Source organism: Eulemur rufifrons, chromosome 30 (assembly GCF_041146395.1).
Source record: "Eulemur rufifrons isolate Redbay chromosome 30, OSU_ERuf_1, whole genome shotgun sequence".
Taxonomy (NCBI): domain Eukaryota; kingdom Metazoa; phylum Chordata; class Mammalia; order Primates; family Lemuridae; genus Eulemur; species Eulemur rufifrons.
The window spans coordinates 40,089,045-40,105,822 of record NC_091012.1 but is presented as its reverse complement, the minus strand read 5'-3'; the positions used below and the strand labels follow the sequence as shown (position 1 = coordinate 40,105,822).

Here is a 16,778-nt window from a genome sequence, read left to right as displayed (position 1 = left end):
CTAGAAGATTATAGTTTGCTGGGTACTAGTCAACTGAGATTTTGCCATATAAAATTATTTCATCATGTCAGACAACCTAATTTGGAGAAAATGTACACAAAGTATTCTAACTCTGTTCTGATCTCCAGACCAAATCCATTTCAGCTACTTCTTCAAAAAATAATTAATCTAGGCTAACTATTGTCTATGCCACATTTTAATTAGAAGTCATAGGAAACAAACTGGAGTTTAATAATCATTTTTCTTGATACATTTTGAAACTGAAAAAGGCAGAGAGTCACATATTTATTGAATGTGAAGCCAGGTAGGGAAGGGCAAGAGAAACTGTCCTTCTGTCCTTTTTAAAAAACATATGTTAACACTTGCTGATAAAGTTTCTCTGTATGGTTTAAAAAAAAAACTACACATTGGAATCATAGGGGTACTGCTATAAAACCATGGGGAGCGAGAAGGGGAAGAATAGCTAAACCAGCAGGCCTGTAGGCAATGATTATGGGCTCCATGCCAGGAAGAGACAAGTCTAACAAGAAATGGGGTGACTTGAAGGAGACAGCCTTAGAACTTATAAACAGCTTTATCTCCACTGCATCGTGCTGCCAACAGGACAGCCACTTCTAAAGAGCAGGATTTTTTTCCTTCTAAATTCCATTATGAAGCCCCTAAGTGGTAATTTTTAAATATCCACGTCTTAAAGTTTTCAAAGATGACCATCTAATTATCTTTCTAAGTTTTCTCCCGAAAGTCAAAGAAAATGCTTAGGTTATTATCATGAATGAGAAATGCCACAGTCAAGGAGATATCATTCTTTTCAATAATAATAATTTAGTGATCAAGATAGACAGGTGGTCTAATGATATATTCTGCCAGTAACACTCATTTTCACGTGGTGTCAACATACTGTTAAATACTCTTAACAGTTATGGCATTTGTGTAGGGGATATGGGGTAATAAGGAGGATACAGAGATATATAAATTATTCCCATCCATCCAAAGAAAGGAGCTAGAATTAAGACACAATTTTGCATGCAATGTGTTTGAAAGATGGGTAGGATCAATGGCATATGACATAGACAGTGTTTTAGTTCAACTACATTACAGAGTAAATATAATTCATGATCTAGCCTGAAAACCTAACTAACACTTATTAAATTGGTTATAAGTTTGAAATAATACATCTCAAAGCCAACATTTGAAATACAACCTGTTCTTTAGCTGGGGACTGCCTTATCAGCCACATCAAATCTAATTTAGTCTAACTTCTCACCATGGTAACAAGCCCTTTGCAGAAATAGTCAAAGACATTTCATATCTAGAAAATTTGCCTGTACTTCTTCACCACACATAATGTCAAGAAAAGCATCCTTCAAAGGTGCTATGTAATTAGAATGGCCTTTAAAACAGGCACAAAGGAAATCATTCCTATTAAAACTAAATCTACTTCATAACGATCTTCAAACTGAGTGAACAGCAACCGAGAAAAGAATCCTGAGGTGTTTTGGACCCCACATTCTGTTTTTGTTAAGTCTGTTATCTGTAACATTGCATCAGATAGGATTGAAGTGTCTCTCTCTCATTGGGCTTATATTGGCTATTTCTTCACGATTAAAAGAAAGTGTGCATGTGAGAAACCATGTCTGGCACAGGGGATTAGATTGGGTCATGGCTTTTACATGAAAAGACTATGCCAGAGCCCAAGTTCCAATGAGGCTGAGGATGGAGCCCAGCATAATGAAGACTACAGCATAGTGGCCACTTCTGGGTCACTGCAGCATGGACGCTCAAGACTTGAGCTTTAATTCTGTCTGTGTTCTAGGAATTCTAGTTGTCTTGGGGGATCCATTTTGAAATTTAATTTGAAGTCCTGCATCTGTAAAATCTCTCTTGCTGTTTTGACTAAGACAGTTTTCAGATGCCTGCTTTTTATTAGGAAGCCTTTTTTTTTAAGGAACTTGCGTCAACAACACTATTCTGTGTTCACCCAAGAAAATAAATGAAAGCATTTAAATTAAACTAATCTATTTTTTTTTGGCTTCTTGAGACCATATTTCCATAATCCCTACCATATAGATTCCAGTGCATCGGAAGGATTCTAGCACTAAAGTTGCAGGGTGAACTTGCCCCCGGGATCCAACAAGGAGAACATCTTGAGAGAAAACTCAAGCACTAAGGGAACCGAGAAGCCCTGAAAAAGCTATTGTATGAACTTAACTGTCAGCTCTTAAATGTGACTTGAATAACATACCATCAAACTTCGTGTACTGGGAAGCAAAGACAGCTTCCAATTGATCGCACTGTTCGCCGACCACACTTTTGAAATCCTCTGTACTTTGCAGGCTGTACTTTTCCTCCATCTCTTGAGAGCAGCAGGTATAACCCTGGGGACAGATCTTCAAATGGTCACCTGGAAGATAAAAAGTAGAATGGTCAATCTCTATTATCATTCATCAAGTCTAAGAGGGCAGTGTTTGATTTAGGTGCACACACTCTGCTTCATTTCAGTCTTCCGAGGCTCCTGCAAAAGGCCCAGGCATCATGTGTATAACAAGTTTCTTGAAGCCAAAACAAAATTGTATTCCCTTCTTGGAAAAATAAAATAATAAAGCCTCCTCCAAAAGGCAAAACAACTTTCTAATCAGGGAAATGGATAAACCACAGGAAAATTGGTGGGACCAACAAATGAAGTAGCATTCAGTATCAAGTAGTCTCTTTTATAAATTCCCTCAGATACGATTGCTAAATACTGTACAAGTCATGCGAACAAGACATACTTTTTCCAGATTAGGGAGTTTATGTTCCAAGAGAGACTATCCTTAATGAAGAATGATTTATAAAACATGTGCCAACAACCAAAAACTGAGCAAATATATGTGCAATAGTTACACTGTGGGGAAGCCAAGGATTCCTGCATTTTCAAGGGGTTGTCAGCAAAGAGAGAACTATGGGAGTTCATGCCGGATAATCTGAGTCTATGATAAATCACAAAGAGCTGATGGTGAACAATCCTCGATTTCTATCCAGTTGTCTTCTGTGTAGATGTCAAGGACTATATGTACCTTATGATGCTGTATGGTGTAGCCACTCATCCCAGCATAGACTCACAGTTTCCGATGAATGGAATCTTTAATGGTGATGCAGCCCTAAGAATCAAGGGAAATGTCAAAGATACACCACTCTACAGCAGCCCAACCTACAAAGTATCTCCCCTCCCTGACAGTAACTGCATTGTGCTTGCAGTTTGGAGATGAGGGTTTAGCGGGGTTCTTTCTATACGCCCTATAGTTCCCCCACCTTATTCCTCCTCTGTCACAGAACAAAAATTGTGCTTTGAGGAGACAATTCCCCTTCCCTCATAATGACCAAGAGATGTGGTACCACTCAAAAATAAATCCCACTAGGTACTGACACTTTAGTTGCTCCGGTATTAGTGTGGTATAATGTGGTATACATGTTTACAAGGATTGCACTGTGTCTTCTGCTATTGCTGTTCATGTTCCGTGTAAGACAGAAGGGGGCTGAAAAGAATCAAGATCTCAGGAATTCAGGAATGAATATGTTGAAGACATATGAATCTGTCAATGTTGAGTGTGTCCAATAGACAAAGTGCTGGGGGGTGAAAAGCAAATCTTTCTAACAACACTAATCATGGGTTAAGAAAAGGGCCATAAGCTGGCCATTGACAGGAAATAGGCCTTTACCTGACATAGATATCAAGGTAGCTTTGGGGCATGGCAGTAGTTCAGATGAAACTGAGTCGGCAATTTATTTGATTGACTTATTTGACTCACACTAGATTGTCAACTGCACATATGCAAATAATTACACAACCATATATGTTCTCGATCATCCTTGCTTCCTGGCAATTAAAAAGTAGGGAGAGTGTTATTATCAGGAAAACGGGGGTATGCATCATTAAAAGACCATGTAAGGAGGGGAGAAAGGGCAACAATCCTCAAATAACTTCCTCATCCAGAAACTGCTAAAAGTTTCCTTAGACATGTCTGAAAGCTTTGGTCAACAGATAATTCTACCAACAGAAAAAAAAGGAAATAAAAAAGATTGTGTAGTAGAGTTGGAGCCGTGAAATTGCAGAATATCTTAGATCTCATTAGTGAAAAAGAAGGGTTGCTAAGGCTGTTTTATGGAAACACCTTTGTTACAACCAAAAACAAAACTCCCTCTTCACTGGCTTCACAAGTTCACAGCAGGCCTTTGGTACTGGGACATATAATTAACAGAGAGAGATTCAATTGTCTCCTGGTTTCAGGGTTGAGGGTTTCCTCCATTATGGTCTTAACACAATATGAAGGACCCCAAATGGTATAGTGCCATAGCTCTATTAAATACTACACATCACACTCGCACCCCCTACAGAAAATGAATTGGAATGTTCAGAATGAGAACACATGAAGCTATTTAAGCGAATTGCTTCACAATAAGGGGGCTGATACTTTTAAAAAGTTTGTCACAGGCTAAAATTCATAGGATAGGCTGTTTTTCAAGCCCCCGCAAAGATTCCATTGTGGTATGTGTGAATTTCCAAGGCAAAACAATTCATGAGTTTGGAAAATAAATTATGTTCACCTAAACTTTACAGGGTCCATATATTATTAATAAAGGGTCACTTACTGGATCCTCTCAAAATGGGCATCTAAGTTCAAGGAAAAGCACCCTTTTCCCCCACCCCCAATGCACGTGTGTGTGAGCACACACGCACACACACACACTCACACACACTGAAGCAAGAAAATACTAAGAGACAGCAGGAAAGAATAATTTTCTCCATTGAAGAAGGTGCTAGACTTTGAGAGGTTTAAATTTACCCACAGGAAATTTACAATAACTAAGGATACACTCTTCAAAAATGTGTAGCAGCAAGAAAAGTTTTACTGGTAACCTGCTGAAAGTCGACAGCACCACTTACCCTGGCACACGTAAAAGGCCCAGCACAGCCCATGCACTCCAGTCATCTCACACCCACCAAGGGCCCTCGGCAGGACCCATGGAGACCTGCTTACACTTGACTGAACACGGGAGGACATCTTTGTTTTGGTGATATCGAATACAAAAGACAAAAAATAGTACACTTTCATCTTAGACAGGAGATCTTTCCAGGAAGACTTTTCTGATGGTGAAAGGCTTGCCTTGTGTCAAGGGTGACAACAGGAGAGACACCTGGCTAACGTTTCTGCTGGCAAAGTGGATTTCCTCTCAGTGCAAAGTTCCCACCCCAACATGCTACTGCTTTCGGCCATAGAGTCCTGAATGCACCGCTTATCCTGTTTGCATTTCTTAAAACCATTACTTGAAAATGTAATTTGACATTCTTGCCAAAAGCCCTGAGACACATGCAGTCCAAGACACACTTGTGAATTAAACCCCAAGACATACTTGGGCTACTGGGGATTCAGTGCCATAACCAGTTAGTGCTGAGAATAGGGAGGAAAAGGGGACAGTCTTGGCATATGTGAAAATGGAATTATAGCTCTCTGTTCTGGTAAGAATCTCTGAGAATTCAAGCAACTCATTTGGTTTTTTAAAAAATTTGAATAATTCGACTTTAAGTACCAAAAATGGTTTCTTTTGAAACCCAGGGCATATATATTCTTTGAAAGCCATTCTGTTTTATGTGTTTGAGGCTGTTTCCAAAATGCTGTGCCTGAATGAGAAATACCTTTTCTTTCTGGAGATCTCCTTTCTAAACCTGGTGATCCTATATACATCTCATTTAAGAAAGTTGCCACAATGTTTCCTTTAGGCTGAGAGCTGAACACAGGGACAACTGAATCGATATGGGACAGGTAGACAGCAACTGTGGGGGTAGCATTGGATATGTGCACTTTTTAAAAGGGGCTCTAGGTGATTCTGATACATACCCTTCCTTAGGAATTATTGCTAGAAAGTCTTCAGGATTCCAGCTGCAGAAGATTTGGGATTAGCAGTTGATCAGTTAATCCACTAGCTCAGTGAAGAGTATGTTATGATCTATAAATTGTCGTTTGTCTCTTGTTTCCCTAAATCAATCTCCTGCTTTTGTGACCCTTGACATATATAGCTTCTTCTCCACTTATCTTCTGTAGGCCCTTAAAACTCTCCTGTCTGCTTTCCACTCTTTTTTTACTCTACCCATATAGTTCTTTCTTACCCCACCCCACCTCTTTAACTGTGCATACATGAAACTGAAGGGTTTTTTTTTTTTATTTGTTGTACTTATTGAGAGTTCCTTGTTCTTAATTTAAAAAGCAGGTGAATTGAATGCTTTATGGTTTTCTAAGGAAGCACCTAAATTAAGTTGCTTTTCGTACAAGGCCCTTGATTAGTTTTTTTCTTTGTGGGTCAGTGGCCCTCAATAGAAAAAAGGTCCCCCGGCCCTGTCCTAGGGGGCTTGGACGGGATTCAATGAAGCGTGCTTTTAAAGCTTAACTCTATGGCATTAAAAACAAAAAAATCACTCGAAAGAGCCAAACTTTTTTCAATCACACAGCTCTATGTAATTTCTCTTTACTCTTAATATCAATGCCTTAGTTTTCAAAGCTGAACAAAGACAATCACAATAAATTACTCTCAATCCTGCCAAGTGTGTATTGGTTCTTTTTTTTTTTTTTTTTTTTTTTTTTGAAGCACTTCAAATCAATGGTTAAAGAGGTAGGCACTGAATATGGGGAATCTATTCCATCATTTAACAACGCTCTGGGGTGAACAATCTGTAGAACTGTGCTTTCTCACTTTATCTCAGATATTCTTCTCACCAAATGCTGGCTCTGATGTACAAATGGGAGTACAGCTAATATTCGTTTATTTTCAGTTGCTCAAAACTCAGCTTCCCATAAAAAATGTTAGAAATGGTAGTTAGGTTCTCGGGCCAGCCCTCAGCTTTTTTCCTACTAACTTGACTATTTTCAACTATATCTAACAATCATTTTCTACATCTGTCTCAGAAAATTCATTTTGAAATCCAACTAGCTCCCAAGAAAATGTCTCTCTGATTCTTACACTTTTTGGGGAGTGCGGTGGTCATAGAGGAATATTTGTAGTTACCACTAAGGTGTTAGCTTTCTTTCTGTACCTGCAGGAGACCAAGTAAATCTCGAGTGATTACTCCCCCAGTGTCCTAAATGGAGGAAAATGGGCCAGAAACAATTGTCAGACACTGGCAGAGAACCCAGGCTTGCCTACACCAGTGTGATTTTTAAGGCAGACATTCTCTGTACCTGAACTGATTTGGCCAGTAAAGCAACCAAATGCCTTTGGTAAATAAAAGAGACACAAACTGTATCCTAAGGGTAAGGACTGCAGTGAGGAATATTTGAGAAGGACAGAGTGGAAAGCACTAAGCAAACTGCAAATATAAGAGACAATTTTGCATTGGCCTTTCTTGAAGAAACTGAGTGCCTCACTTGGGTTATGAAGAAAACTTAGCTCTGGAGGAAGGGTCTTTAAGGAGTGGATTTAAAAGGTCCCAAATACTTAACACGAGTTGGATCTTTTATTCCGCAGGGCTAATGGTAGTCTAGGGGGAAGAAGTCTGATCTGGGAGCCAGGGATATGGGTTTGAGGCCCAGCTTTACATGATTCACGGGAGGCTCTTGGGAAAGTCACTTACTCACTAAAAAAGCCCTTTGTAAACAAGGAAGCATTATGTAACTATAAAACAGTGCAATTACAAAACAAACAAAGAAAGAAAGAACATCTATTATACTCTGAGATAAGCTACTGAAGTTTTGGATGAAGAGACATTTCTGACAACTTGTCCTAGGTAAGGGAGAGGGGTCAAGGAGAGCAGCTAGTTCAGGAAGATGTGGAAGCAGAGCACACCAAGTAGGAGCTGAATGGCATGCATAGGTAATGGTGAACTCAGGGCAACCAAGCCATCAACCAGGACATTTAAAGGGCCATCAAAAGCAAAGCCTCGGGAGCTTAAGGGGACATAATGATGAAAATATAATGCGGTATTTCTCCTGGATAGGATCCTAGAACAGAATAAGGATATTAGGGGAAAAACCTAAGGAGATCACACAAAAACTTGTATGCCAATGTTCATAGCAGCATTATTCATAATTGTCAAATTTCTATCAACAGATGAATGGACATGCAAAATATTGTATACTGTAGCTACATAATAAAATATTATTCAGCTATGAGAAATAATGAAGTTCTGATATATGTTACAACATGGCTGAATCTTAAAAAGATGGCTAAGTAAAAAGAGCCAGTCACAAAAGTCCATGTGGTACAATTCCATTTATATAGAATATCCAACATAAGCACATCTGGAGATACAAAGTAGGTTAGTGGCTGCCCATGGCTGGGGGTTGGGGGGGATGGATGGGAGGAAAAGTGGGAGTGATAGCTAAAAGGTAAAGGGTTTCTTTCTGGGGAGACGAAAAATTGATTTTAGTGATGGAGGCACAACTTTGTGAATATTTAAAGTATGCTTTACATGGGTTAATTATTTGTTACATGAGCTATATTTTGATAAAACTGTTACCAAAAAAAAAAAAACCCTAAGGAAATTAAAATAAACTACGGACTTTAGTTAATAATAATGCATCAATATTGGTTCATCAAATTGTAACAAATGTGCCACCCTAACATAAGATGTTAATAATAGGGGATTCTTGGGGCAGGATATAGGAAACCCTCTATGCTATCTTCCCAACTTCTATAAAGCTAAAATTCTTCTAGTAAGATAAAATGTTTACTTTTTTAAAAAAAGCAAGTCTTGGCTATCAAAGTAAAAGGGATAAATACATGTGGCCAGGGAGGGAAAAACTTTCATCATGCTTTCAAAAAATATAAATACTTGATGTAATTCTAATATTGGGGACCTAAATTAAGCTATTATTTGCTGGGGCAATTTTCTTAATCCCTCAATTGCGACTTTGTCCTTTCTCTAATTTTTATTGTTCTGAAAGTAAAACAATTCTTTGCTGTTGGTCCAAAGCATTACCAAAATAGTTTCTGTTCATTTCTTAGATCTAAATTCACATAGCCACGGAGTGAGCTAAAATGCAGGTTGCTGTATAACTCCAGCCCTCCATGCTACCTAAGAACCCCACGAGGAACATACATGCTCTGCTTCATGGGAACAAAGAAAGAAAATCTCCAAAGGTTTTTAATAATCCCAGGGGGGTGGGGGAACGTATATATTAATCCATCCTCCCCCCTTTCCAAAAAGGAGTGAAATTACTGCATATAATGTGCTATACACATTGAAAGCCTGAAGTCATTTGACCTAAACCTTAATAATAAAGCACATAAATTACAGTCATTATGCAGATGTATGATTTGAGATCACCTACCAATCAGTAGGAGAAATGCAGCTAGTTAGCATTTTGCAAAACCTTGCCAAAATATAGCTCTGGAGGGCTTAAGACTGCCAATTATTTTTAGGTCCACTAATCCTCCAAGGTAGGATAGGGAAGGCCAGTCAGGAACACAGACATTTCAAAAATCAGTTTTATTATATTTTTCTAAGAATAACTTTGTGTAAGTGTAGTTGGAAGAGTCAGAGTTGCTACTTTAAAATTCCACACTTCATTTCAGGGAGCTTGCAATAGCTTTAAACTGCACTCCAGATAGAAATCAAGCAGGGCTTCTTGTTGGTTTTTAAATGATAAGCATATACTGAATGGAGGCTAATATCTGACAATCTTAGACTCCCATTTTAACTGTACCAAGGTGTATTAAGTAAGGCATACCGAATCAAACGGAATGGCCTGAAATACACACTTTAACCTTGTGTTACCATCAACTTGGGCAGCAGAGCAACAGCATCTATTTTGCAAATTCACAGCCACTGCCTCCAAGACTCAATAGGCACAGTAATATTAGCGATAAACCCAAAATTCCTCAAGAATTCTGAGGCTCTTGTAAATACTTCCTAGGCAGTCAGTGCTAATAAAAGGCTCACAGAAGTGTGTTGGGGGCCCTTGGGGGATAGTGAAGGGAAGGCAGGCAAAGATGGAGCGCTCTTACTTGTTTTACAACTAACAAAGAAGATCTTTTCTGTCAATGATTCAAGTGCACATACCTTGGTAGCATCATTTGAGAATTTCTCTCAAATACTAACTTATGATTTTCACTGGGCCCGAAATTTAACAAAACACCCAGAGATAAATAAATGATTCCAAATGCCTCCACGGATTTGAGACTCATACGAGTCATGCAAGTGATGTGAAGGAGCCACATCTGAATTTCAAGCTTTTTAAAAGGAAAAAAAAAATAGAGAGACTGAGGATGTTTGTTACACAGTGCCTATGAAATTAAGACTTCTGCAACTCTCCTCTTGTTTTTCTGGTAAATTTTTCTCACGCTCCACCTCCCACCTCCCTCCAACTCCACCTCCCACCTCCCTCCAACTCCACCTCCCACCTCCCTCCAACTCCACCTCCCACCTCCCTCCAACTCTGAGGTTTTCTTTGTAGAGAAAGAGATGAGAGAGAGAGAGAGAGAGAGATGAGGGGGGAGGGACAGATGAGAGAAGGGGGGGAGAAAGAGAGAGGCTGACAGACAGACACATAGATATGAGAGACTGTATAAAGACTGAGATCCCCTCCAGAATGGATCATGTCTGTTACAGCCTCAGTTAGACATTCAGCTATGGATAAAAAGCAGCCTAGACAGGAAACCTCCCTGGCAAGGACATTTTTTTCTCTGGAACCTGCATCCCCAAGCCGTGCATCATAATCCCAGACAGATCGAGGCCTTGGCAGGGCCATCTGCCGCCTGCAACTTGCCCTTTCTCTGCATCCCCAGGGATGTCCCCTGGGGGCAGTCTCCTGTGCACAATGATCCCAAGCCCTCAGAGGAAGCAAAAGGCAGAAAGTATCCTCAGGAAGACAGGGGACACACTCCTTTCCTCCTGCCCCAAGGGGCCTGACTAAACACCAACTTCCATCAGCAGGTGATTTTCCTTATTATTTCCAAATAAGCTCTAAAGAAGCCCCCAGAACCACATTCTCAGCTAGCCTACCACAGCCATTTAGGTTTCACAGCAAGATCAGAAAGAGTCAGCAGCTGAGTTGGCCACAAGTGTAGAAGAAAAGGCAGGCGGTGGGTGGGGAGGCTCACAGATACCAGGCACTTGCTCTAATAGAATGATTAAAGCCTTTCTTTAAAAACGTACATTTCATGAGTTGTGTGGGTTATGACCATTTTTAACATTAAATTCTTTTCATTTTGAGTAATTGCTTTCAGCTTGGGTGGAAAGGAGGCTGAAAGCCCTCTTTAACTTCTCTTAGCCCTCCCTTTCACAGTATACCTACAATGCTTCCCCCCAAAATACAGTGTGAGAAGAGGTTTTCAGTAAATCTACTGTCTAGAAAACACTTGTCAACGTTTGTGCTTCATTACATCCTTTAAAGCCCACTGCCACAAAATCCTTGTTAAAGGTCATGGTAAGTTGCAACTTACTCTAATACAGATCTGCACTGAAGGACGCTCAATTAGTCCCAGTTGCCATGGACATGGACATGAGCCACAACTGAACAAGGGTTAATTTTATAATACGAGAGAAAAATTCTTCTGAACCTTAGCATGGGCAGATAGGGGAGGGGCAGAGCCCTCCTCACACTCCCCCTCGTTTTGCAAGGCTGACTTTCCCCAACCCTCCCAGTCGGCCGTGAAAAGTCTTTAAGCAGCATGTTATACGGTATGAATCATGCCACTTTCAGTGAAAATAAAAAAAAACTCCTCCTCCCCACTGTCTAGTACCCTAGCAGCTGGGCCTGCCACCGTTGGGGCATACACTCTAGAAATTGAGCCCATTTAATGGACTCTTGGCTATTTAGAAAAGTTTTGTTCACAAAGATTTCAACATACACATACATCCTCTCTGGTCAATTCCTGGAGCTGTAAGTCAAACCTATCTCAGTCCTAATCTTGGTGAGAATGCCACTGTTGATGTCACTATCCAGAGAATCACCTATTTATTCTTTACCCTTTGCTTCCAGCCTCAAAGTCCCACAATTCTGTGGTGATACCAGTTATTTTCAGTTTCCTTGGCTTGGTGGGAAAGCTCAAATGGGTCACATGCACTGGTTTCCCTTTGTCTACACAGGCATTAGCCCCTTGAAATGCACAAGGTCACTAGCAAAGCACAGATTCTCCTCATTACAGAAATGAGGCTGCCTTTCCTAGAAGATTGAGTTTTCTTAATTTTTCAGTGTTCTCACCCTTTAGTTTAGATTCTACCAGCCTGCCCTTATTAGTGAGACACCACAGGTCTGACTGGGACTTACCCTAGTGGCCATCTACTAGTTCCTTGACACCAATCCATCCCCCAACCTCACCTTTCAGAACCTTTCCTTTAGGATCAGACCTGTTAATTACATTTGATTTGTTCATTAGGATTAGAAGGTCCCGTATATTTACCATTTCTTGACCTAGCTGCTTTGACTAGTCTACCTCAAGAGATTATCTACGAATGGAAGGAACTCTGTCCTAACATTTTCCCCAAGTCTAAGTCAAAGAATTCATTCACTTCTCCCAAACCAACCTTTGACCCAATTTGACAACACGAAAACATCGTTGGTGCTTAATGTAGTATCTATCAAGTGCCTCTTATGTGCCAGATGCCATCCGTCAGTGCGGAAAATACAAAAGCCTTGGTCTCCGCCCTCTTGAAAATTACAAGATGAACAGACGTGGATTTTACTGTTGTTCTATAGGCTTTTTCTCTTTCCTTCTTACTCTATAATCTGGTTCTTCCACCCACCCATCTCCAAAAGATCTCTGAGGTCCTGGGTTCTTATCTTGGAACACCCCAAGCCCAAGAAACAAATTCACTTAACCCCTGCTTCTTCTTACTTTGGGACTTCAACAGATGTGCCATAAGAGGTGCCTTGGGACAAAATAGGAGAAGAGTCACACACTCAAATATAACCTATACATTGCCAGACAGGCTGTGTCCATTTTTTGAGTCATCCAAAACTACACAAGACAGTAGCATGGACTCAGCAGAATCTCATGATGGGTGGGGGTGGGAAGATAAGCAAACTTCTTACGACCTAGTTCTGCCACCTTTCTTGGTCAACAAAGCAAGATCTCTACAGGACAAAGACTTCTCACACCAATGCTGTTTCATTTATTTAACTTGACAAATTAGAAGTCACTAAACATTCAAATCAATAAAAAAATCTCAGATGTCAATGCTTTGATTTTTAAAGGCTCTAAATCTAGTCACTTGATGGCGAGCTACCCTACACTTTTACCTGGATAGTCAATAAATCACTGGCATGGCTCCATTCAATTTTTGTAGCAGAGGAGCATCTATGCCCTCAAGTGACTGATCCACTAAACAGTGAAGGAATTGAGATACTACACGGTCCCTCCCCACCACACTGGGAATAATCCCTGGGCTCTGTAAAACTCCGATAAAAAGGTGCCTGAAGTCAAATGCAAGGACTCGACTGGCCGATTCTTCAGCCCGGCTGTCATGCCAGCCACAAACCATTTTCCTTGGTTTGTTAAGGATCACAAGGAAGGAAAAACAAAGGCAGATCTTGGGCACTAAATTAAAGTATTAATGTGCTCACTTAATTTACTTCCTTAGAGAAAATGGAAAAGTGATGCCTCTTTGCCAGCAAATGACAAAGAAAAGAGAGAAACCAGTCATTTGCTATGTATTCCAAGTCCCTGTGTAGACCTATTCATTTCCTGGCCATCTTCAGATACAGGCCTGCCAGACCAGAGGCCTCTTAGTCACCACTGGGCCACAGACCTAGATGTGAATGCTCCAAAAAGTGCATTGAAGGTGGCCTGGCCCGATCCTGCAGAACTGTCGGATAACCAAAAATGAAAGAGCTGCCTATTACCACTTTTGCTTTGGGCAGCGATGAAAGGACAGGAGCCACTCTAATTTGAACTTCTAAGAAGAACTGATGGTTGCTTCCATGGGGCTGACATTGGGGTCACTATATTATGGAATGGTGTTGTCTGTCACAGGACCTAAGAGAGGCACCAGCACTTCAGAAATCTGGCCAATAGACAAGGTTGAGATGTGATGCTCACAAATTGAAAGTATCAGACAGCTTTCTATGGCCTGGTCCAAGTGGGTGAGCGGGTGCTTGTTCAATTATTTCAACATCCAGCTTGCCCTCCATAACTCTTTTGGGCGATGGGCCAACTACCCACTCATAAAGCAACTAATCTGGTCAAACATATGATCGCAAAGAAGTTCCAATTACTCTTCTACTCCCAAAATGTGGCCCATCGGCTACTTTCGGATGGGCAACAACCATGGAGGATGAGGAGGTTCAGGCCTGCAGCCACTAAGGGGCAGGAGTGACAGAGAAAGAACTGGAAAGAAATGAGCCAAAAGAGGGAGGAAGAAAGGGAAGATGGTGTACGACCCAGGGCCCAGTAGTGGGAGGGTCACCTGCAACTAATGCGAGTGGTGATCTGGCACCAGGGCCTTAGGTTCCATGGCAACTCCCGTCAAGCAGAGGGACATGTTTTCCTCCCTAGTTTCCATTACACAGAGCCTGCAGATGGCACAGCATTGCTACTGCAACTATTGACTACAATTATTATGAAAAGTCTTTGATGTGATAGGAAAAATTATTAAAATGGCCCTTCTTAGAGAAGGGCAATAAATACAGCCTCATCTGAAAAATTCAAGGACCCAATTTTGTACCAGAACCTTCTGCCAGAAAAGAGTAAGTCACTTTAATATACTTGTTTTCGGCTCTTCTCCTTGAGGATGCTTTATCCTATGTGGAAAACGAATAATAGTACGTGGTTCAGGATATATTTTATATTTTAAGAGTGCACTTAAAGGTACTTCGAAGGAAAATGAAACATAAAGTAACCTTCTCCTTGCAGACACACGCATGTTTACACAAGCTCCTAGTTTTTCCTGATCCCATAGTAACCAACAAGAGGCAATTTGTTAAAGTACCTTTAAGAGTGGGAACAAATGACAACTGAATTAAATGTTGGTCTTGTTTTAAAGATAATACTTGGCAGTTCAGTGCTTATCTGTTTGAATTAGTAAACACTGTAGTACACTTTAAAAAGTACCAGTGACTAGAAGTACGAAAGAACAGAATAGCTCACTTTGTTCTCCTTATCTTCCACAGGATCATAAACCGTGCAGGGTCACATTTTATTTTTTTAATCTACCTAATCCTATGTTTTAATGTTGAGTCAAGACAGCATAATCCCAAATTGTATGTGACGTTATAGCAGCACATACTTTAAATCATATTCTGAAATCAGTTTCAGTGTAGAAATAAAGGCCATTTCGAAAGCTGAAATGAAAATCAATGTCCAGCATGATAAGCCCTGGTTTTTGCAAATGAATTACCTAAATTAGACTGAGTTCAACCAGGCTATCTAGAAAATATGCTTATGTTTTTGTCCATAAGTCATATTTTTAACATAGGACAATTAACACTGCCTAACACAAAGCCTAACTAGCCTAACTCAAACTTACTCTATTAGAGTAAACGTACTCTACTAAGTTCAATCATACGGAATGACTATACTAGAATTGAATGAGCTTGGAAAAGAATCATAGTTCAGTCTCAAGTTTCATAAACATGTACTGGCGGAGCTACTCAGTGACACCAAGTATGAGCTTCCGTTTGGCCTAATGATTGGGTGGGTATGGGTAAGCGGGAGAGATGGACCTTCATGAATCCACGACTTGGGGCTGCATAACGGAAATTATGTCAGCGACTATTACAAAATCACCCTATGTTAAGTAACAATCATGATGCATTTTGTTTACTGGTGAAAACTCTTCTAACAGCACTGACATATTTGGTAGCCTTGGGACAGCATGCAGAACTCAAAGTTAAAGAACAGGAAGGGTTAGGCTCTTCGAGAACCAAGAGCTTTAGCTTCCTCTGCATCGCCAAGGACCCTCAAGCAGAGCAGTTCAGTATAAAACATGAATAAAGGCCGGACGTGGTGGCTCATGCCTACAATCCTAGCACTTTGGGAGGCCAAAGCAGGAAGATCCCTTGAGGCCAGGAGTTCGAGACCAGCCTGAGCAAGACTGAGACTCCATTTCTACAAAAAATAGAAAAACTTAGACAGGCGTGGTGGCTCATGCCTGCACTCCCAGCTACTCGGGAGGCTGAGGCAGGAGGATCGCTTGATCCCAGGAGCTTCAGGTTGCAGTGAGCTATGATAATGCCACTGCACTCTAGCTCTGGGGACAAAGCAAGACCCTGTCTCAAAAACAAAAATCACGAATAAAATCACAACAAGCACGAAACTCAAGAAAGAACAGAAAAGCTTGTCTGGAGTGCAATTTGCTATCTAACTACATGCTGTGTAGTGTATGTGTTAGAACAATGTAAGAAATGAGCTATAATTGTTCTGATTGAACTCTTTCTATTCTGAGTCTTTGAGGCAGGTAGGCATCATGTTATATGGAAAGCACAGGCCTTCAGAGTTAAACAGGCCTGAGTTTAGGCTGAGTTCTGTTGCTTACCAGCTGTGCAACTTTGGGCTAGTCGCTTAACTTCCCTGACACTACTTCATCTGTAAAATGGGAGTAAGAACAGGACTCACCTCAGAGCGTTGTTGCAGCATTAAATGCGTACAGTCCCTCCATCAATAGTAGCTATTGTTATGAACACTGACATGAAGATGCTGTACGTTTCTTGGAAAGGGGATCCTTTCTATGTTTCAGGGTTCAGCTATGTTAAACTAAGGGAAGAGTGTGCTGTTTGATTTTTTTATTATTGTGGCTATTATTATTATTAGTCTTAGGAAACATTTATTTCTAAAAATTACCCATCAAATGGCAATTTAGCTTTATTTAG

At 40.5% G+C, this 16,778-nt stretch overlaps 1 protein-coding gene across 1 annotated transcript in view; it reads right to left on the bottom strand.

Annotated features, from left to right (window-relative positions):
* Window positions 1-16,778, bottom strand: part of GPC4 (glypican 4) — a 100,382-nt gene that overhangs the window by 30,378 nt on the left and 53,226 nt on the right. The window contains exon 2 of the mRNA XM_069464387.1: window positions 2,243-2,401. Within this exon, the coding sequence (XP_069320488.1) occupies window positions 2,243-2,401 (159 nt within the window). The remainder of the gene's footprint in view (window positions 1-2,242; window positions 2,402-16,778) is intronic.